The sequence below is a fragment of the Carlito syrichta genome, unplaced genomic scaffold, assembly GCF_000164805.1.
Source record: "Carlito syrichta isolate Samal-C Ts95f unplaced genomic scaffold, Tarsius_syrichta-2.0.1 Scaffold310362, whole genome shotgun sequence".
Classification (NCBI taxonomy): Eukaryota; Metazoa; Chordata; class Mammalia; order Primates; family Tarsiidae; genus Carlito; species Carlito syrichta.
This window is the reverse complement of record NW_007254458.1, coordinates 278,324-301,812: the sequence shown is the minus strand read 5'-3', so window position 1 is coordinate 301,812 and position 23,489 is coordinate 278,324. Positions and strand designations below refer to the sequence as shown.

General features: G+C 37.0%; 1 protein-coding gene across 3 annotated transcripts in view; it reads left to right on the top strand.

Moving 5' to 3' along the window:
• The window catches only part of PTBP3 (polypyrimidine tract binding protein 3), a 73,639-nt gene extending 51,921 nt beyond the window's left edge, over positions 1-21,718 (top strand). For all 3 annotated transcript variants that reach the window (XM_008068332.2, XM_021717709.1, XM_008068334.2), the window contains 7 exons: positions 9,096-9,173; positions 12,070-12,209; positions 12,433-12,466; positions 16,010-16,102; positions 17,365-17,581; positions 20,781-20,858; positions 21,008-21,718. In XM_008068332.2, coding sequence (XP_008066523.1) covers positions 9,096-9,173; positions 12,070-12,209; positions 12,433-12,466; positions 16,010-16,102; positions 17,365-17,581; positions 20,781-20,858; positions 21,008-21,140 — 773 coding nt within the window. In that variant the 3' untranslated portion in view covers positions 21,141-21,718. The remainder of the gene's footprint in view (positions 1-9,095; positions 9,174-12,069; positions 12,210-12,432; positions 12,467-16,009; positions 16,103-17,364; positions 17,582-20,780; positions 20,859-21,007) is intronic.
• Positions 21,719-23,489: the final 1,771 nt, after the last annotated feature.

Sequence of the window (23,489 nt, the reverse complement as noted above, 5' to 3'; positions counted from 1 at the left end):
GATTTATTGTAGAGATGGGGTCTTGCCAAGTTGCCCAGGCGGGTCTCAAACCCACAGGCTCAGGCAATCCACTCAGCCTCTCAAAGCGCTGGGATTACAGGCTGAGCCACCAAGCCCAGCTTCTACTTTTACTTTTTACATCCGTGGCCAAGATTATTTGTTTCTCTATGGTTGCCATGTAGTAATTTGCTAATTCCATCATTCTATATTCATTAGCTGGCATTTTATTATAAAGAACATTTTTAGGTTGGGTGCGATGGCTCACACCTGTAATCCTACCACTTTGGGAGGCCAAGGTGAGAGGAGTGTCTGAGCCCATGGGTTCGAGACCAGCCTGGGCAACTTGGTGAGACCTCATCTCTACAATAAATCAAGAAAAATTAGCCGGGCGTGATGGCACATGCCTGTAGTTCCAGCTACTTGGAAGCCTGAGGTGGAAGGATTGCCTGAGCCCAGCAAGTTGAGGCTACAGTGACTGTGAGCATGCTACTGTCCTCCAGCCTGGATGACAGAGTGAGACTCCAACTCAAAAAAAAAATTTTTTTTTAGGAGTTTTTTTAGCCAGGTGTGATGGTGTGCCCCTGTAGTCCCAGGTATTCAGGAGGCTGAGGTGGAAGGATCACTTGAGCCCAGGAGTTCAAATCTAGGGTGAGCCATGATCGTGCCACTGCCCTCCAGCCTGGGCAACTCCCTTCCCCCCCAAAAAGATAATACTTAATCCCTGAGGTTTTGTGAAGAGAAAAATATTTTTAAAGGATTCTTTTCTTACTATCATCACCTTCATTTATTTCATGTCAGTATGGACTTGTAGATTCTTCTTATTCTGTGGGTTGTAATTTCTATTATTATTTTTCATTTTATTTTTGTATTTGGACAGTGGAAACCTTTTCACACTGACTTCTATGACCTTTTACATGCTTCCATCATTACTTGAGTACTTCCTTACTTTCTGGCACAAGGTTTTCCAGATAATCTTTACCTCCCCCATTATATCCCTGGATTTGACAGTTTCTCCAGTGAGCACCGGTTCCTTTTAGTGGGAAACATATTTAGAAATCAATAGACATTAGAGGTGCTCATTGCTAATAGAGCATCATTGTTTCTAGGCACTCTAAATGGACATGACCGGGACATGTGTATATGTATGCTTCATAAATATATATTTCTCTGTGTGCGTGTGTTTTGAAAAACACACATTTTGGACAGCCCTCTTTCAGGTACACATACACACACACACTTTAACCGATTTAATTACAGCCTGACATTCTTTTGGTAACTCTCCACTTCAAGAATGAGAAATCTAGTCAGACGCGGTGACTTACGCCTGTAACCCCAGCACTTTGGGAGGTGGAGGCAAGAGGATTGCCTGAGCTCAGGAGTTTGAGACCACATCTCTACAAAAAAAAATTTTTTTTTTTTTGAGTTGGAGTCTCATTCTGTTGCCTAGACTGTAGTGCAGTGGCCACTCCTGGCCACCGCAGCCTCGACCTGCTGGGCTCCGGCGATCTTTCTGCCTCAGCCTTCCAAGTAGCTGGAACTACAGGCGCATGCTACCACGCCCGGCTAATTTTTTTGATTTACTGTAGAAATGAGGTCTCGCCAAGCTGCCCAGGCGGATCGCGAACCCGTGGGCTTAGGCAGTCCACTCATCTCAACCTCCCAAAGCGCGGGATTACAGGCTGAGCCACTGAGCCCGGCTTACAAAAAATTTTTAAAAATTAGTCGGGCGTGGTGTTGCATTCCTGTGGTTCCAGCTTCTTGGAAGGCTGAGGTGGAAGGATCACCTGAGCCTAGCAGTTCGAGCCTGTGGTGGCTGGGAGTGGCACTGCACTCCAGCCTGGGTGACTGAGTGAGACTCCGACTCAAAAAAAAAAAAAAGAGAGAGAAATCTGATTCTCAGTATCCTCAACTTATTTCCTACTTGCTCAGTACTAGAGTACCCAAAAGGTGTATTCATTTGGATATTCCTTGATGTCTTTTCAGTAAAATTTGGTGACTTTTCTCCTTAAGTTTGCATGTTTTTGTTACATTTATTTCTGAGAACTTCTTACTTCTGACTTTATCTTACATGGTATAATGTAGTGGTTGAGAACCATGCTTTTTGGATTACAATTCTGGACCTGTTGTTTATGAGCTGTGAAGCCTTGGGCAAGTTGCTTAACTGCTCTACAATTCTGCTTCTTCATATGTGGAATGAATATAATAATAGTACTTAACTGGTAGGATTGTGATGAAGATTAAATGTGCTCATATACATGAAGAGTTTAAAATGATGGTTGGCATGAGTGCGATGTAAGTTTTGAACTATCATTATTTTGTTTTCTGATTGTTAGTAATACAGAAGTGCAGCATCTTTGTCGCCATGTCTGACATTTCCAGACTGTCTTGATTATTGCAGCTTCATACTAAATTCTACAAAAAAAATTTTAGATTGCTTCAGCTCTTCTAGATGCTTTCTTTTTTCCCTTTTAATTTATTTTAAAGATGTGGGGTACAATTCATGATTAGGTAGATAAGTGGTCATTTTACAGGTAAACATGTGATCCTTTGATCCTCACTTTCTTTTTTCATTTCTGTATGAATATTAGAAGTTCAGTTATCTTACTAAAGCAAGAAAAAGAAATAAAAGTTCCAGGAATTAGAAGAAAGGATATAAACTGACATTATTTGTAGATAATATGATTGTGTACATCAAAATGTGAAAAGAGTCCACAGTCAAATTATTGGAATTAAGAGGAGCTTATCAAAGTTTCTGAATATGAAATCAAGAAATAATACCTATTGTGTGTTTCTGTTTGTATAGTTTTCTATAAAATGCAAACTAATCTATGGTGAGAGAAAGATGAGTGGTTGCCTGGGGGCATGGTTTGGAGAGAGAGATTCCAAAGGGTACAAGAAAATGTTTGGGAGTAATAGAAATATTTGTTATCTTAATTTTTTGTTTGTTTTTTTTCTTTTGAGTCAGCGCTGTGCCTAACTTATCTTAATCGTTATTATAGTTTCACATGTCTTAAACACATAGTCCTGTGTTGCTTAAAAATGGTGATACATTCTGAAAAATATGTTGTCAGCTGATTTTGTTGTGAAAACATCATAGCGAGTACTTATACAAGCCTAGATGGCGTAGCCTACTATATACCTATACTGTGTGACATAGCCTATTGCTGCTAAACATGATGGGCATGTTACTGTACTAAATATTGTAAGCAGTTGTAACACATTGGTAACTATTAGTGAATCTAAACATAGAAAAGGTATAGTAAGAAATAATACAAGATTACAAATGGTTTCTTTCAGAGTTGCTGCCGTCATCTTTACATTGGATTTCCAGGCTCTAGCACTTTGGGAGGCCAAGGTGGGAGGATTGCTTGAGCCCAAGAGTTCAAGACCAGCCTAGGCAACATAGCGAGACCTCATCTCCACAAAAAATTTAAAAATTAGCCAGGTGTGGTTGTGCACCCTTGTAGTTTCAGCTACTCAGGAGGCAGAGGCTGAAGGATTGCCTAAGCCCAGGAAGTTGAAGCTGTGGTGAGCCGTGATCATGCCACTGCACTCTAGCCTGAACAGCAGAGTAAGACCCCGGCACACACACACACACACACACACACATACGCGCGCGCGCGCGCGCGCACACACACACACTTGGCATGTTACAACCTCCACCTCACTCCACTAGTTAGTTCCTCTGCCTGGAGTGCCTTTCTCCCAGAGAGCCTCAGAGAGATTTTTCTCATCTGCCTTCTTTGACCTATCTTGACTAAACCCGCCTCAATACTCCTGCTTCCTTTTGTTCTATTTTTTTCATAGTAATTGTCATCTTCTTATATACTATACAGATAGCTTATTTACTGTGTGTATTGTTTATTTTATTTCTTTTTTGTTGTTTTTGTGGAGTTGAAGTCTCACTGTCACCCAGGCTGGAGTGCAGTGGCACGCTCACGGCCACTGCAGCCTTGACTTGTTGGGCTCAGGCGATCCTTCCACCTCAGCCTTCCAAGTAGTTGGAACTGTAGGTGTTTGGCCACCATGCCCAGCTAATTTTTTTTATTTATTGTAGAGACGATATCTCGCCAAGTTGGCCAGACTGGTCTTGAACTTCTGGGCTCAGGCAGTCCTCTCACCTCCACCTCCCAAAGTACTGGGATTACAAGTGTGAGCCACCACTCCCGGCCTATTTGATTTCATCTTTATTAAACTTACCAGAGTATATTTGGGGGTTGGGAGTGTCTATGTGGTTTACTCATGTTTCCCAGTGCCTGGCACAAAATAACCATGCAGAAAATACTTTTTGAATGAATGTGTATTTATTATTATTTTTTCCACTCCTGGTTTTGAAGTTTAGTATTGTTTCTGTTCTTATCTAGGATTTTTAACTTTTATACTTATTTTACCAAAGTCTAAAGTTAACTAATAGCTGTACTTTTTTTTTTAACATAATATAGGAAATTTAGGAAACTTGAACTCCTCTTATCTCCTTCTGATTCATGATGTTATTGTTATTTTTACATCATTTGATTTTAACCTTACAATTTGTTTGTATTGTTTTATACAATTACTATTCATTTTTATTAGACCACATATAACACTGTAGGCTTTCATTCCTTCTTGCAGCTCAGAAATGCTATTTGAGTACACTTACATTCTGCCTGAAGGATATCCTGTAGTATTTCATTTAGAGAAGGTCCGTGCTAACATATTTGAAGTTTTTAATTGTCCAAACATATCTTTATTTTGTTGTCAATTTTAAAAGATATTTCTGCTAAGTATAGAGTTCTAGGTTAACAGATATTTTTCTTTTGGTGTATTAAAGGTACATGGGCTGGGCTCGGTGGCTCAGCCTGTAATCCCGCACCTTTGGGAGGCTGAGGTGAGTGGATTGCCTGAGCCCACGGGTTCAAGACCCGCCTGGGCAGCGAGACCTCATCTCTACAATAAATCAAAAATGAGTCGGGCGTGGTAGCGCACGCCTGTCGTTCCAGCTACTTGGAAGGCTGAGCGGAAGGATCGCCGGAGCCCAGCAGGTCGAGGCTGCGGTGGCCAGGAGCGGCCACTGCACTCCAGTCTGGGTGACAGTGTGAGACTCCAACTCAAAAAAAAATAAAAAATAAATAAAAATAAAGGTACACGGTATTCTGGTTTTCATTGTTGCTCTTAGAAAGTATGCTGTCAGTTTATAATCCCAGTTCTTTGAGAGACCAAGGCAGGAGGATTGTTTGAACCTGAAGTTCAAGACCCACCTGGGTAACATAGCAAGATCCCCATCTCTGCAAAAAAAAAAAAAAAAAAGCATTTAAAAATTAACTGGAAGTGGTCACACACACCTGTAGTCCTAGCTGCTCCAGATGCTGAGATATGAAGGATTACTTTAACCCAGGACCTGAGTTCAAGGTTATAGTGAACTATGATTGTGCCATTGCACTTTATTCAGCCTGGGTGGCAGAGCGAGACCCTATCTCTAAAAAAAAAAAGGAAGGAAGGGGAGGAAGGAAGGAAGGGAAAGTCATCAACTTAATTTCTGCTTTTTTTCCCCGGCTATTCTTTAGGAATTTTCCTCTTTTTTGGTATCCTGTTGTTTCAATATGAAATATCTATTTAAGGATTTGTTTGTATTTGTTCTGACTGGAACTCATTGGGCTTCATAATTTGGTAGATTGCTTGCTGTGTTTTGTTGATTTTAGAAATGATCCTTTCATATATTCCTCTTTCCTACTGTTTCTTTTTCTTCTTTCTGAAACTTTGAGTAGATCTGTTATGCCCTCTTACTCTGTCCTCAGTGTGTCAAACTTTATTTCATATTTTCCATTAAATTGTCTCTCTGAGCTGCATTCTGAATAATTTCTTAGGACTTCATAGTTCATTAATGATCTCTTCAGCTTTATCTAATCTGTTGTTAAGTCTTTCCTATAATTTTAGATTTCAGCAATTGTTTTTCATCTCTAGAAATTGTATTTGATTCTTTTTTTAAAAGTGTCTCTGAATTACAGATATTTATTTGAGCCTTAGGACCAAGGTTATGTGTTCCTCCAGAGAGAATTTGCTTGTCTGCAACATGAAAGACTCTACATTTGGAATCATTTCAACCTAAATTCATAGCTTGATTAATTTTCCTTTGAGCTCCCAAGAAATGTAAGTTTAGGGTACAAATTTGCATGAAAGTTTCCTTTTGGTTAGAACTTTTGGGGGACTTTTCTCCTTCCTATGCTAGATACGAAGGAAACTTTCCTTGTAGTCTTCTGAAGGGAGGAGTGGTAGATGGAGCAGGTTATTTTAGGCTCATAATAATAGATTACTGCAGTGAGCATATCCTGTTGACTTCCCCCCTTGGGCTTTGCCTCTGGCCTACTACCCCAGGCTGACTGAACCAAAAGCTCAGTTTCACAGGGTTAGATTTTTGGCCTAGCTAGTCCTCATCGTCTTGCCAACTTCTAAATTTTTTAAAGAAAATATACTTGTTCATTGGGCATTTTCTATAGTAAGGTGGTTTATGTTAATCGTTCTCCAATTTATACATTAAGCTTGTTTCTTTAGGATTTTACTATTATCAATAACACTTATAAACAGATTTCATGGGTAAAAATGTTATCTCATTTATTAGTTTATAGTGCCTTGATTGCTATCATGATGTATTTTCCAGGTGTAAAATGTCTATTCTTAGTCATTTAAATATTTTCTTAAAAGTTTATATGATCACTTTACAAAATTAAGATACTAATCCATTGTCTAACAGGTTACTTACTTTGGTAAAATATTTCTGGTTTTGCTTATTGTGTAGTGTAGATTTATAGAAATTTTAAAAATGATTCTTTTGGCAAATTTTAACAAATGTTCTTATTAATAATATTTTACATGGAAATAATTGTTTAAAATTTGGCCTTGATAATTATTTGCCAGTTATTTTATTTATCTCTAATAAATGTTCTGTGAGTTTTCCCAAAATATTTCCTCATTTCTCTAAAACCTTCCGCTAGTGTTCTGCCTTACCACCCCCCCATAGTCATCTGTATTAGCCACTTTCCTGTGTTTAAACCACTCCCCCACTCCCAAATCAGTAGTTTATAGCAATTCACATTTATTTCTTTCACATGCTTGTATGTACTGTGAGTAAACTATTGCAGCCCTCCTTCACATGTCTCTTTGATATAGGGCCTAGGTTGACAGCATCAGTTCTGTTTGAGGCATAGCATTTTTGTGGCAGAGAGTAAAGACTAAGGAGCAAGTGTAAACCTAATGCTTCTTAAGGTTTCTGTGTAGAGGTATCATGTCATTTCTGTTTTTATTCCTTGGCAAAAAACATGACATGATCAAGCCTAGTGTGAATTGCTTGGAAATATTTGCTCCTCCCACAGAAGGCAAGTCACATGACTGGCCAGTTACATGGAAAGGCAAGTGAGTATTTAGCAACAATAACACATTCTCTACTATATCTCTCCTTGGTTTAACTTTATGTTTAGGCTTTCTAGTGTAAATTTTCATAATTGCTTATATCTATCTTAAAGTCTCTTTGTTAAGTCTTCCTTTGTGCCTTAAATATAGTTCTTCTGTTATAAAAGTGAATCATTTTACCTAGGCTATTGAGCCTACTTGAATCTTAAGTTTAGCAAGGACAGACCTTCTTGACTGCTTTGTTCAGTGATTCCTCACTAGAAGAATGTTTAGCTCCAGGATGTTTAGCATTCAACACGTATTTGTTGAATGAATTTCACTCTCCCTTCTTATTCTATCAATTACTCTATCAGTTATTCTCATTTTTCGTGTCTTTACATAGTGTCAATTGTCTCTGCTAGTTCTATCCCTGAGTCTCTTATGGGTATATTTTCTTGAATTACTATAGTAAATTACAGTTACATATTTAACAAATTATGTTAAATAACTCTCTTTAATGAAGACAATAAAATTATGCGTTTTTAATTCCTCTGGGAAATATAGCCTACATACTTCTGCATATAAATATGCTCATCTCTCTATCATTATTTTTTAAAATCCTTCCCTTTGACTTTAGCAATGTAGCTTCTCTGTTTCTCTAAAACTACTGCTTCTACTGCTTTACCTTTTTCATTTCTCATTCTCTTTGACCTCTATTGAATGTCTTCCCCATTCCCCTTTTAAAAGTCTGTTCCTCTAGATTCTGAGGTGCTATACTTCACTTTTTTTTTCCTATTTCCAAGGCTGTTCTCTTCTTCTTTTTTGTAGAATATTCCTTTTCCTTCTACCACTTTAGTATACTAATACCACCAGCCTCTATCTTCAGCTCTCTTCATTTCTTGTCTTGTGTCCTTTTTAGTGGAGCTTTCGTTTGTGTGGCTTTCACATTTATTTCTACCCAGATGACTTGCAAAATTGTGTGTTTTATAGTAATTATTCTGAGTTTGCCCCTTTATTTCCACTTCTGGGCATTTCCACTTGAATATCTTACAATCATCTCAAACTTGATAGGCCCCAAACCAAGTGAATTATTTTTCTACTAAAACAGACTCCTCTTTTGTAATTAACTCCTGTTTTTGTTGATGACACACAGTCACTTCTTAAAGTAAAGAAAGAAGACCTACATTTTTTTTAACATTTAGTACACAGTAAATACTGAATGCTGTGTTTTTTGATTATATAATGTCTAGCTCAAGTTTTGCTTCAAGATAAAACATCTCCAGCTGATGACAGTGAATCCTCTGCAATCCCTTCCTCTTGGTTCTCCTTGCAATACGTTTTAATTTATGCCACTAGACCCTCAGGATGTGAATGCTCTGTAATTCATACTTTTAGTTTATATGCCTCTCAAGGGCAAGGATTTTATTTTTTAATATCAGCACAGTACCCCATAGATATAGTATAATTTAACAAGTAATTCGTGATATTTCATAATGAAATAATGTTTTAAATAAGGGCAAGAATCTTAACCTACTTTGTAATATCTAAGCTATACTCTTGATCCTTGAACCCAGTTAAAAAGAGCCTCTTGGAAATGGCAGAGGCTCTTTACTTATGCATTAAAGATAGAATCTGTTTATCAGTAATATACTCTCATATAGCCATTTTATATTGCTTTGATAATCATATTTACAGAAAGTAGTGTATTTATTTTAGCTTCTCTTTTCCATTAGGTGCACCAGGTATAATTTCTTCACCATACGCAGGGGCTGCTGGATTTGCCCCAGCCATTGGATTTCCTCAAGCTGCAGGTGACTCATAAGTTGAATTTGAAATGATATTTTTGATGGAGTTCTGTGTTTTCTAGGAACTTACAAGATGGAGCATGTTACCATGTTTGAAGGATTTATAATAAAAGCATTTATGTATGTCAGCCATAGAAATGACTCCTATGGGTGGGTCAGGCATGGTGACTCACTCCTGTAATTCCAGCACTTTGGGAGGCGGAGGCAAGAGGATTGCCTGAGCCCAGGGGTTCGAAAACAGCCTCTGCAACTTGGTGAGACCTCATCTCTACAATTAAATAAATAAATTAGCCAGGCATGGTGGCGGGCGCCCTGTAGTTCAGCTACTTTGGAAGGCTGAAGCGGAAGGGTTGCCTGAGTCCAGCAGGTTGAGGCTGAAGTAGAGTAGCTGTGAGCAAGCATGCCACTGTACTCCAGTCTGGGTGACAGAATGAAACTTTGACTCAATAAAAGAAAGAAATGTTTTTAAGTCAGAGTCTCATTCTGTCATCCAGGCTGGAGTGCAGTGGCCCACTCACAGCCACCGCAGCCTCTGCCTGCTGGACTTAGGCAACCTTTCCATTTCAACCTTCCAAGTAGTTGGAACTACAGGCACAAGTCATCATACCCAGCTAATTTTTTTGGTATACTGTAGAGATGAAGTCTCGCCAAGTTGCCCAGGCTGGTCTCAAACCTGTGAGTTCAGGCAGTCCTCTTGCCTCCACCTCCCTAAATGCTGGGATTACAGGCATGAGTCACTGCATCTAGAGCAAGGTTCTTAAGTTCAATAATCTTGTTATATGTTCTGCATTATTTATACTTGCCATTGGCACAAATAACCACAAGTTACCTACACTAAATAACCTTAGATTGTCTTTTCAGTTGTTATATAAGATGTATGAGCTGCTTCTATCTTTACTGATAAGTTTATCAGTTATGTGTTGAACAAACATGTCTTTGTGTCTTCAGTGCCTTTGATAGCACTTAACATGTAGTATGCTGCCAGTAAATATTTGAATTAACAAACATTTACTATTCAACTTCATAAAATATTTTGTCCATAATGTATTCAGAAGATTACCATAGAAGGATGTGCTGGCTGTTTATTTCAGGGAATATGTATTTTTTTTCTCTTTAATAATGAAGATAATCGAGAGAGTGGCGTTGATTAATTCTTCGATAATGACTCCTTTTCCAACTGATAAACAAAATGAATTTGATCATAATTTAAGAAGAAAAATATTAACATTGTGATTTTGTCTCTAGTGCCTAAAGAAAACACTGAGGTTGGTGATTAGAATGGCAGCGTGTTAAGACTACTCTACATATTATATTTCCAGCTTCCAGCTGATTCATGATTATAATATTTTAAATTACAACACAGCCACTTTCTGGCAATAATCTTTATATCCTAGCCTTCAAATTCTTGGAGTTTTGACTACTATCTTGTCAACAGAGAGTATGGAGTTAACTAAAAAGGAAAAAGTAATATGAAGTTTGAGGTTTTAAGTTTTAGTATTTTGGTGGTTTCTAATGCATTTTCATATGTTTAATTAAGTGAATATTCTACCTGTTCTGTTAAAAAAACAAAACAAAACATAACTTTATTTATTTGAAGCTCCACAAAGTTTAATTGGTGGATATTTGGAAGTGGTGATTTATGTTTTTCTAAGTCTAGCAGAGGATCCATACATACTCACCCACTCGCAAAGTTATGCTGAAGTTGCAGGGTTAGGTTGGAGGGGCATGGGAAGAGGTCATGTTAAGGACTGTTGAATATTGATTTCATATTCATTCTCGGCCTGAAAATGTGTTCTGCACAATTTTAAAATGGAGCAGTCTAGTCTGGATGATGATAGTTGTGACTTTCATAGATTGTCAAGCAGAATAGGCTGAATGTAAAATATATTTTAATTTCATAATATGTGGTAAAGTGGCCAGACTGTCTGTTATAAAGAATTTTGGACTTAATCAATAAATTAAGGAATTTGTTCTTTTTACATAAACTAGAGGTTTTTGTCTTAGATAATGTTAAACCTGAGAACACAGATAAATAGTGGGAAAGTGTGCTATTTTAAATGTAGTGTCAATATTCTGGTATTATTGAGTTTTCAGTAGTTCCATAACATCTTGGAAAGTAAAGAGCTCTGAAAATTTCTGCGACAAAAGAATGTTGAATTGTGTAAATCTATTGCTTTTTGTAATAATGTTCATATAGGCCTGGGCTCGGTGGCTCAGCCTGTAATCCCACGCTTTGGGAGGCCGTGTTGAGTGAATTGCCTGAGCCCGCGGGTTCGAGACCCGCCTGGGCAACTTGGCGAGACCTCATCTCTACAATAAATTAGCCGGGCATGGTAGCGCACGCCTGTAGTTCCAGCTACTTGGAAGGCTGAGGCGGAAGCATCGCCAGAGCCCAGCAGGTCGAGGCTGCGGTGGCCGGGAGCGGCCACTGCACTCCAGTCTGGGCGACAGAGTGAGACTTCAACTCAAAAAAAAAAATAACAATGTTCATATAACATTTTTGCAAGGCTACAAAATGTTTTTCCCATATAAAATGTCGTATAGCATTACCTAGTGTGCATCTTTGTCTTCTGCTGAAGGACTTTTAAAAGATAGATACCTAATTTTATGGTAGAAGTCAATGTGAACTTTATATACACTTGATAGACAGATGCTGGAATATATTTCAAGAAACATAAGAAGTGCTTTTAGTTTATAGACCTTCTGAAAAGCCCAATAACTTTAAAACCAAGGGTTCATTTATTCTACAAATTACAGTATGTATAATTAGAGTATTGAGTATAATAATGTCAACAGTGAGGAACTTGGCTTCCAGACAGACTCTGTAGGGCGGAAAACTGGCCTTTAATATCCTTATGGTAGCCTTGACACATTTTCTTTCTTGATTTTTCTTTTTTTAAAGGCCTGTCAGTTCCACCTGTTCCTGGAGCTCTTGGTCCTCTCACAATCACGTCCTCTGCTGTCACTGGAAGGATGGCCATTCCTGGGGCTAGTGGTATACCAGGAAATTCTGTTCTACTGGTCACCAATCTCAATCCTGATGTGAGTTGAAAAGTATTATAAGTGCATATCCTTCAGGAGGAGGTGTTGTAGCTTCTGATCTAGGATTGTATTCAGATTAAAATGCTTAATATTTTTAAGGATTTTTATTCAAAGTTATCACTAGTATATATAGAAGCATATAAAATCGTGCTTTAAACAGAATCAACTGTTATTTTAAATTTTTGCTCAAACACTTATATTTTGTGTTATCTTTTTCAAACAGCTTATCACACCACATGGGCTTTTTATCCTATTTGGTAAGTTCATTTTTGCTGTTTTTTATATTGTCTGTAAGTGTGAGCTGAGCGCATTTCAGTTATTTAGTAATACTTACTGATTACTTCTGTGTGCCAAGTAGTGTGTTCGACACTGGGAATAAAATAGTAAATAAGATTTACTAAGCAATTACAGTAATGGCTTATCATAGGTGAAATAATGGAGTTTTTTTGTTTTGCTTTGTTTTGTTTTGAGTTGGAATCTCACTCTGTCACTCAGGCTGGAGGGCAGTGGCACGCTCCTGGCCACCGCAGGCTTGACCTGCTGGGCTCCAGCAATCCTTCTGCCTCAACCTTCCAAGTAGCTGGAACTACAGGCATGTGCTACCACGCCCAGCTAATTTTTTTCATGTATTGTAGAGATGAGATCTCACCAAGTTGCCCAGGCGGGTCTCGAACCCTCAGGCTCTGGCAGTCCACTCACCTCAGCCTCCCAAAGCACAGGGTTGCAGGCTGAGTCACCGAGCCCAGCTGAAATAACGGTTTTAAAGGGGAGTATAAGGCAGGGAGACCTAACCTAAGCTGAAGGAATCAATAGAAATAATATTTAAGCTGGCTTGTGAAAAGTGAGTAAGAATCAACCAGGCAATTGCGGGGGGGGGAGATCTTGGCACATGGAAGTTGAAGAAAACCTAGTGGAGAACCTAACAGAGATACATGTTGAAGCCGGGCAGATTACACTGGGGTTAGATCATGAAGAGCTTGGTAAGCTATTTTATGGAGTTTGGTTTTTATCCTAAGCACAATGGGAAGCCATTGAGTAGTTTTAAGGCAAGAGAGTAACATAATGAGAGTCAGATTTTTAATTATTTTAATTAAAATAATTTTTTTTAGAATCAGGGTCTTGCTCCTTCGCCCAGACTGGAGTGCAGTGACATAATCATATCTCCCTGCAGCCTCAAACTTCTGGGCTCAAACAATCCTCCTGCCTCGGCCTCCCAAAATGCTGGGATTACAGGCATGTGCCACTGTCCCTGGCTGATTTTTAAATTCTTTATAGAGTCTCACTATGTTGCCCAGGCTGATCTTGAACTCCTGGCCTCAAGTGATCCTCCCTCCTTGGCCTTCCAAAATGCTGGAATTATAGGCGTTCTCCACCATGCCTGGCCAAGAGTCAGATTTTAAAACAATGTTCTCTCAGTTAAAAAAAAAAAAAATCAGCATGCATTTCTAATTCATATGGGATTATTTGTAAATTATATTCATCTTTTACTATTCTCCTTATATATAGTATAATATGTGCATATAAGCACAGAAATACAAGAGAAATAAACTAAACAATTTAACTTTCTAAAGAGTTTTATTTATAGCAATTTTCATTTTTCCATCAAAAACTGTATTAACATTTAGTGAGAAATATTATTTACTATGTTTTATTTTCAAAAAATTTTTTTTGCTAGGTGTAGTGGCTCAAACCTGTAATATCAGCACTTAGGGAGGCGGAGACGAGAGAATTGCCTGAGCTCAGGGGTTTAAGACCAGTCTGAGCAACATGGCAAAACCTCGTCTCTAAAATAAATAAAACAATTAGCCGGGCATGGTGGCACATACCTGTGGGTCCAGCTACTTGGAAGGCTGAAGCGAAGGACCACCTGGGCCCAGTAGGTTGAGGCTGCGGTGGCTTTGAGCATGCTATTGCACTCAAGCCTGGGCGACTCAAAAAAAAAAATCTGTTTTAATTCTGATTCTTCTGTATTCCAAGGACGACTTATTTCAGTATTTAATTTTAATGACTGTCATAACTGAAAACGATAGATTATAAGGCTATGCGATCTAAATGGGAGTGTTTCATTTTTGTTGCTTTTCATTAAAGAATTCTTTCACCAAATTTTTCTTCTAATCTGCTAATTTTTATTTTACTTTAGAAAAGTTCAATTTTTAGTGCTAAATTAGTAGATCTTTAAAACTGTTATATTTGAGTTTGTTTACTAAATGGGGTTAAAACTTACTGGTACTTCCCATTGGTAAGATTATTTTTTAAGAAGGTAGAAAATTGTTTCCAAATTTTTTTAAGTAATGCTAGTTTTTTTTGAACAGCATTTTTTGAGGTATAATTTACAACAATACCATTCATCTGCTTTAGGTGTACAACTTAAAGGTTTTTAATAAACTCACACAGTTGTGCTGCCATCACCACAGTCCAATTTTAGAAAATGTCCATCACCCCAAAGAAATCTCTCATGTTCATTTGCAGTTAGTATAAAAATTTATATTAATGATTCATTTATGTAATTTTCAGTAATAAAATTGTGTATTAATAATGCATTTTCTTTTTCGTTCTTTCTTTTTTTTTGGAGAATTTATTGAGAGGACAGAAAAACTACCACAGTGGAAGGCGACTGGAGAAGGGTTGCCAACAATGCACTTTCATGTGACTTTTTTCTAACCAGAAAAGCATGCTTTCTACTAAAAGTAGTTAATTTGGGGCAACCCTTTGGGACCTGTCCCGCTGCCAGGAGCTTTCCTGTCTTCTTAATAAATTCCTACTTTCTTAAAACAAACAAAAGTAGTTAATTTCTCACTCATTTAAAAATATCATCCATACTTTGAAGAATGAATTGTGTGTGTTTATTTTTTATAGAATATCTACTTCAGCCACTTGTCAATTCTGAAAAGTACAGCAAATTTGGAATATTTGTCTCTTTGTTTTGCATTTTAAAAGTACCATTTATCTCTAGGTTTAATTGCCCTTAGTTACTTGTGCAGAAGGTAACTAGAGCTCTTTTGTGTACCTTAAAGATTTTCATAGTAATTCTCTTATTGTATTACAAAGTATGGTAATGACATGCAACTATTGAAAGACTTCATTTTTATATTATCGATGATTTTCTGTATCTGACATTCACATTGTAGAACCTCCTGCCTATAATTTCATTTATATATTAAAAATTCAGGAAGTATAGTTTTTCATATTGGTTTATATAAACAGATCAGAACAGATTAAGAGCTTGATTATTTTTTTCTCACACCTTAGTGAATAATTTTGCCTGTTCTCTGGGATTTGGGACCCACTTTGGGGAATATATGTATAGAAATATTGAATGTAATGAGATCAGTTAGATCAATTAGATTGTGGTAGTTCTGATATGAAATGGTGATGATAGCTTGGATGGTTCGAAGTGGACAAATAGGAGAGATATTTAGGCCACAGAATCAGTGAGTGCTGGTGATTGATAGGGTGAGTATAAGAGTTTAAGGAAAGGAAGAAGTCAAAGGTAACTCCCAAGTATCTGACTGGAGCAACTATATGGATGACAGTTAGTCAACACGGGAAGTGAGAAGAGGAAAGGGGGGATGAACCAGTTTGGGACATATTAAATTTAAAGTGTCCATGATACATCCAAGTGAAAAAGGATGAGTAGATGAATAGATCTAGAACTTGGAAGAGATAAAAATGTGGGAGTATATGGAATTGCCAAGGGAGAGTATATAGAATGAGAAAAGGCTTCTTTATATATACTAGTCAAATTAATTAAATACTACACAATCATGTATTAAAACAGTGTTTTGTTTTGTCTTAACTAGGAGTGTATGGTGATGTACATCGAGTGAAGATTATGTTTAATAAGAAAGAAAATGCCTTGGTTCAGATGGCAGATGCAAATCAAGCTCAGCTAGGTATTAGTGATTTTTAATAATTATGAGAATATGCCCCTTTTGTATGTGTATTTTCCTTCAAAATAAACAAACATAGCTAGTGATAATGTAACTTTACAAAAGAGTACCTTCTTGTGGTAATGCCCTTATTATTATTTGCGCCTGTTTATACTTTAAGATTTTAAAATATTGATTACTCTCTCTCTTTTTTTTTTTTGAGTTGGTGTCTCATTCTGTCCACCCAGGTTGGAGTGCAGTGGCACACTCATGGCCACCGCAGCCTCAACCTGCTGGACTCATGCGATCCTTCCGCCTCAGCCTTCCAAGTAACTGGAACTACAGATGCATGCCATCATGCCTGGCTAATTTTTTGATGTATTGTAGAGACTAGGTCTCCCCAGGTTGCCCAGGCTGGTCTTAAACCCGTGGGCTCAGGTAGTCCTCTTGCCTTGGCCTCCCCCAGTGCTGGGATTACAGGAGTGAGCCACTGCATCCAGCTATTCTTTTATATCTGAAGTTCATTTATCTACTTCATTTATCTGTACATCAACATTTTGTTGATGTATAGAGTTTTGACACTAGGGCTTTTTTCATTAAGTCTAAACTAATAAACATGACTTGTTTTCTGTCATTTTGTTTGTTTTTTTTCTTTCCAAACTAAATTTTCTAGAACTGTTAAGTGGCTTAAAAGTTTGGGTGCATGTCATAATGATGGTGCAAAAATTATTGTTTCATGGCCTCACTGTTATAGGGGCAATTAAAATATCACTGCTACAGCCAGGCTCGGTGACCCAGCCTATAATCCCGCGCCTTTGGGAGACTGAGGTGAGTGGATTGCCTGAGCCTGTGGGTTCGAGACCCGCCTGGGCAGCAAGAGCTCATCTCTACAATAAATCAAAAAATCAGCCGGGCGTGGTAGCGCATGCCTGTAATTCCGGCTACTCGAAAGGCTGAGGCGGAAGGATCGCCGGAGCCCAGCAGGCGAGGCTGCGGTGGCCGGGAGCGGCCACTGCACTCCAGTTTGGGCGACAGAGTGAGACTCCAACTCAAAAAAAAAAAAATATTACTGCTTAGATGTCTTATACAAATGTTTGGCTTGAGATAAAACTAATATATTCAGTAACCATTTCATGAACATTTATGTTCCAAGGCACGCTCAAACTTTATAGCACTCTGATTGGAAAAATAGTTTTTTGTTTAGTAATTTATGGTAATATAGACAAATATTACTGAGAAATCTACTTTAATGCCCAAACTTTTAAAAATTTCTTCCTGTATACTAGCAATGAACCATCTAAGTGGCCAGAGACTTTATGGAAAAGTGCTTCGTGCTACACTGTCCAAGCATCAAGCAGTTCAGCTTCCTCGAGAGGGACAAGAAGACCAAGGTCTAACTAAGGATTTCAGCAATAGTCCTTTGCATCGCTTTAAAAAACCTGGCTCCAAAAATTTCCAGAATATCTTTCCACCATCAGCCACTCTGCATCTTTCCAACATTCCGTATGTACCTAATAGGTTGCTATTTATTTAGATGATAAGTAATCTACATATGTGATTCGGGAAAGATAAAAACTGAAATTGCTCTAACCTAGCAGTTGTCCTAGTTAACAGTTTTGTTTGTTTGTTTGTTTTGAGTCGCAGTCTCAGCCAGGCTGGAGGGCAGTGGCACACTTACAGCTGCCACAACCTCAGCTTGCTGGGCTCAGGTGATCCTTCCACCTCAGTTTTCCAAGTAGCTGGAACCACAGGCACATGTCACCACATTCGCTAATTTTAACAGTTTCTTGTAGATAATTCATTGCCATCATGCCTTAAGAAAGCTATATCTAAAGTCAAACAACATACAAGTTTAAAGATACCAGTGTTTTAAATTTTTCTTTCCAAATAGAGAATTAGCACCTAGTTACCTTTCAGTAAAAAAAGATCATAAAAATAGATGTATGTAGAAATATTCCTTTGATACATCCCTTTATAGAAGTAGTGGTGCTTATGTAACCAGTACAGCAAAATCAAATAATTTGTGTATCTAAGAACTTGGTCAAAATGAATTCTGTACTTCTTATTTATAAGCTGCAAAGCCATATATATGTTAATCACCTAAAGGCTATTTTTTACATAAAAGTTATTTTCCTGTGATCACTCTGTAGGTCTCTTTATTAACCAGTGTTGTATTGGATGTGTGCTTTAGTTGTCTTCTAATGCAGGAATTGACAAACTGTAGCCCATAATGATTTTTGTATGGCCCGTGAGTTAAGAATGATATGTTTTAAAATGGAAGAAAAATATTTTGTGATATGAGAAAATTATATATTATTCAAATTTCACCTTCCATAAGTAAAGTTTCATGTAACAACAAGTACACTTGTTTCATTTACATAATATCTATGGTTGCTTTTGAGGTACAGTAGTAGCAAAGCTGAATAGTTGCAGCAGAGACTGTATGACCCACATAGCCTAAGATATTTACTATTTGACCCTTTAAAGAAAACGCCTGCAATCCCTATCCTAATACTTGAAATCCTTAATCTACAAAATTGATAATTTTGTTCATAGACTTTTGAAATTGTTAAAACAGGCCAGATTTGGTTCTTATACCTGGAATCCCAGTACTTTGAGAGGCCAAGGTGGGAAGATTGCTTAAGCCCAGGAGTTCAAGATCAGCCTAGGCAACACAGTGAAACGTCATCTTTACAATAAAAAAATTAGCTGGGCATAGTGACACACACCTGTAGTTCTGGGTGCTTGAGAGACTGAGGCAGAATGATTGCCTGAACCCAGGAGGTCAAGGCTGCAGTGAGCCATGAGTGTGCCACTTGCACTTCAACGTGGGACAGAGTGAGACCCCCAACTCAAAAAATAAAAATAAAGGAATTGTTAAAATATTTTTAAATGGCAAATTTTAAGTTAAATTTTTAAAATTTAAACTAATACATAAAAGGGGATAAGGTTAGGAAAAGAAAGATAAAGCCTGGGGGGAACATATTGTGTGTAAAATTGTAAAAACTGAGGGGATGTGAAGGGGTAAAGTTCCAGAACATTACTGAGAATGAAAATGAGAGCTGAATAGGAATAGAAAATAATTACCCAGGATAGTGTTGAAATTCCCAACCTCCCTGCTAGTCTCCAGTTAAGCTACATGGAGAAAGCTTGAGTCCAGATTGGACAATGGATCAAACCTCATGCCAGCTAGGAAACTGGTGGAGTCAATAAAAAAATGTGTATTACATCATTCTAGAAATTTAGCAGCTCATCACTGTGGAGTAGGGTACCAGGGCAATAATAGCCAAGTAATGAGTATTTTGTTGGTGCTTTACACTTGTTGCTTCAATCTCCATAACAACTTTTAAAATATATATGAAATATAATATACAGAATGTAAAATTTACCATTTTGACCATTTTTAAGTATATAGTGTAGTATACATTCACATTATTATGCAGCCATCACTTCACATCTGTCCATTTGCAGAACTTTTTCATCATCCCAGACTGAAACTCTGTGCTTATTAAGCAGTAACTCTCTGTTTTCCCCAAATCCCAGGCCCTGGTAACTACCATTTCACTTTCTGTTGTTGTCACTGTTATTCATAATAACCCTTGAATTAAGGTCATTAGTTTCATTTTATTAATGAAACAGAGACTCATTAAATAACTTAAAGTAGTATACAAAGTGAATGAGGAATAGACTGTAAACTCAAATCAGTCTCCTTACAGAATTGTTCTACTAGCCTTGCTGGCAGTCATAAGAAGTTACTCTGCTTTTATTCATGTGATAGACTGCTATATTAGTTATGTACAGCTGCATTAGCAAATCATCCCAGATCTTCACAATTTAGATCACAGTAGTCAATATTAATCATCTCGCACTGTTACTCTCAGTCAGGAATCCAGAAGTGGCTTAGGTGGATGGTTTTGGCTGTGAGTCCTTCCTAAGGTTGCAGTCAAGATGCAGGGGAGGGCGTAATCATCAGAAGGCTTTACCTAGACCTATAGGATCTACTTCCAAAGTGTCTCAGTCATGTACTTATTTGTTGATAGAAGTCCTCAGTTCCTTCTCCATAGTGTCCTCATGAAATGGGAGCTGGCTTTTTTCAAAGCTAATGATTCAAGAGAGGGCATAGTAGAAACCACAATGTCTCTCAGCTTCAGAGATTACATGTTACCATTTCTACAATATCTAAGTGTTACAGAGGACATCTCTGTGTGGGAGGGGAATACCCAAGCATATGACTATTAGGAGGCAAGAGAAATTGGGTGCCATCTTAGAGCCTGGCTACCACATATAGACATTTAGAATTACCCTGAAATCAGCTGAAAATGAAAGTGCAGAACTCTGGTCTATAGCAGACAAGTCAGAGCTAGGAAAATAACTTGGCAAGTTGATTACTGAAGCCAGTGGTATGACTAATAAGAATAAATATAGCTTCCAAGCACAGCTGCATTTTTTAAAAAAAAGAATATAGAACGATTTCCTTGCCCTTTATATACCTGCCCATGTCTTCTGCAAATATTGAAACAAAATCCCATTGCTTGAGAATGTGTGTATGTCAGTTTTGAACATTTTTTCAGGACCTTCCAATTTAAGTGTTATGTGGCTTAGTAGTTCTGTTTGAAATATAAAATACCTTAGAGATTTAATGATTGCAAGAGTTAATCTTTGCTTCATTTGAGAACTCACTTTCTCTGTGATGTTTTCACAGCCCTTCTGTTACAGTGGATGATCTGAAGAACCTTTTCATAGAAGCTGGATGTTCAGTGAAGGCTTTTAAATTCTTTCAGTAAGTCTTCCCTTTCAATAAATACATTAATATTATTTAATATGGTATGTAAATTTTAAAGGTATTTCAGTGAAGCTTTCTGGTGGGGGAAGAAATTTGAAAGCAAAATTAATTATAAGTCCTTTTTTTATTTCTTATACCATTTTCAGGAAAGATCGCAAAATGGCACTCATTCAGTTGGGATCTGTGGAAGAAGCAATTCAGGCTCTCATTGAACTTCATAACCATGACCTTGGAGAAAATCACCACCTCCGAGTTTCCTTCTCAAAATCTACAATCTGACTTTTCTGTGAATTTTCTCCTAAAACTGGACCATAATTTCAGTAAAACTTACTTCAGACATAGACTGAAGCAGCTCAAGACCAATTCTGCCTCTTTCACAAAAATAACTCTGAGTTTGATATTCAAGTATATTTAAAAACAAGGGATGTTCTTTTTTCTCTTTTCTCCCCCTGCCAATCAAATGTTTTTCTTTTGTATCAAGGTTTGTATGAAAATAACCTTCAGGAAGAAAAAATCAGGAAAAAATACTTTTCAGTAATTTAATTCCCTATGTTAAATCAGATTTCAAGAAGATGAACTTTCTTTTAGTTTGGGTTCTTATCAGCCTTATACATTTCTAAACTCCTTTGTACTTTTGAAAAATTTAAACATATGGACTTTTAAAATTACTTGATGTAAGTAATTTAAATGACTTATGACCAAGTTATTAACCTTAGGATTCAGAAGTTCGACCCTTGTAGAAAATTATGTTTACTTATAAATTGTATCAGATATTTGCCATATTTTGATGGTTGTTATACATAAACACATTGAGTTGTATTGGGAGCAGATTTATAAACCTGCATGTTTTCTTTGAATGATTTCTTTTTTTCACTGTAAGACACTCCTTTGAATAATGCCTGTCTTTAACTTTTTAAGACTATGGAAAAATGAAGTGTCTCAACTGTCCCCAGGGAAATTAAGTGGAATTCAACTAGGAACTATTCAGAAGTCAGAATAATTGGTAATTTTGTTAGGAAAAATCATGTTTTAAATTTCAAAATGACTTGTTTGTCAAGTAATATAATGTGATCTTGGAAAATTTTAAAAGAAGGTAATCCTACTTATAAACTACTTTTTTATAATTGTTTTCAGAAAAAGTTTACAGTCTTAAGGAAAATATTCAGGTCTATCATGGTTTGACAGATTTTTTAAAAGTTATTTTTGGTAAGGTCTTCTTTTAGAAAAAAAAAATTAATCTCAAGGGTTTTTTGTACCACTATAATCTCTAATACTTATTCAGAATTACTGTGTATTTACTTAATTTCTTATTATGTGCCTTATTATGTGCTTAAGATACAATAGGTTAGAGTTTTATCTGAATATCTTGAAAACTATATTGTGGGCTTGGTGAGTTTTGGTTTTCTTTCCCTGTTTTGGTAAGGATTTAAAATTTTTTTTCATTGCAGTTTTAAGTGGTTTTCAATAAGTAATAGTTTTTATTCAAATCTTTGGTGCTTTGGTGCAGAGAAGGGGTAGGAAGGGTGAATGGTTTGGGGAATAATTCAGTGCACACCTGTAGGCCTCTTTACATTGTGATGATAGTGGCTAGTGCCAGTTATTGCAAACCAGTTTGGGGCTATAGAATATCTTTATCACCCATCAGAATTTGTCTCAGGATTCCTTGGCTTTTCTCAGTACTCAAGTGAGAACTTGCTTTTCTTTGTTAATGTAGTTTCATTGCTGAGTGCCCACGAATTTGAAGTATGAGAAAAGGTGGGTTATTTCTCATATTCTGTCCCTCTCCTTTTGATTGAATGTAAGAGTACATTTTCATGTTGCTTCAGTGATTGTATAATGTAAAATTGTTTCCTTTTAGTAAGAAACTTTGCTTTTGTTAATTATTTTTTCAATGCTTGGTCAGTTTTTTTTTAAAGCAGAATTTATCAAAAGAGTTATTTTTGTTCACTCCTTTAACATTTTTCAGATTCTCTAAGTGGCTCATTTTATCTTTAAAACAATATCTTGCTGGGCATGGTAGTGCATACCTATAGTCTCAGCTACTTGGAAGGCTGAGGCAGGAGGATCACTTAGCCCAGGAGTTCAAGACTGCAGTGTGCTATGATTGCTCCTGTGAATAGCCACTGCATTCCAGCCTGAGCAACATAGCAAGATTCCATCTCTAAAAAGAAAAAAAAATTTAATCTCTTTGCTACATTAAAGCTTTTCATTTGAACATAGTGAAGTTTTTACAAAAGAATTTTTACCAAAAAACAGAGATTACAAGAGATACTATAGATTGTTTGAAAAGCAGAATTCACCCACCACTGAGCAACAGTTAGCTGGTAGAACAGGAAGGAGGATACCAAGTTAAGACCTTTCAAATGAGTTAGTTTAGTACTGGCTGAATAGATAGGTATAATCATGTATGTAGTTGTGTGTGCATTTTTTTTTTTTTACTTATGAAAACATATTTTTACCTAGATATGGTATGGAAGGGAGGAAAAAAGGTCTTGGAGAAATCTCCCAAAATTTGCTTTTTTTTCTTTCCACGCAGGTACTATTATAATTTTTAGTGCCACATTAAATTGGATCATTTCATTTGTTTTGAACTAGGAATTACTGTGTAATTTATTAATTCTCATAACG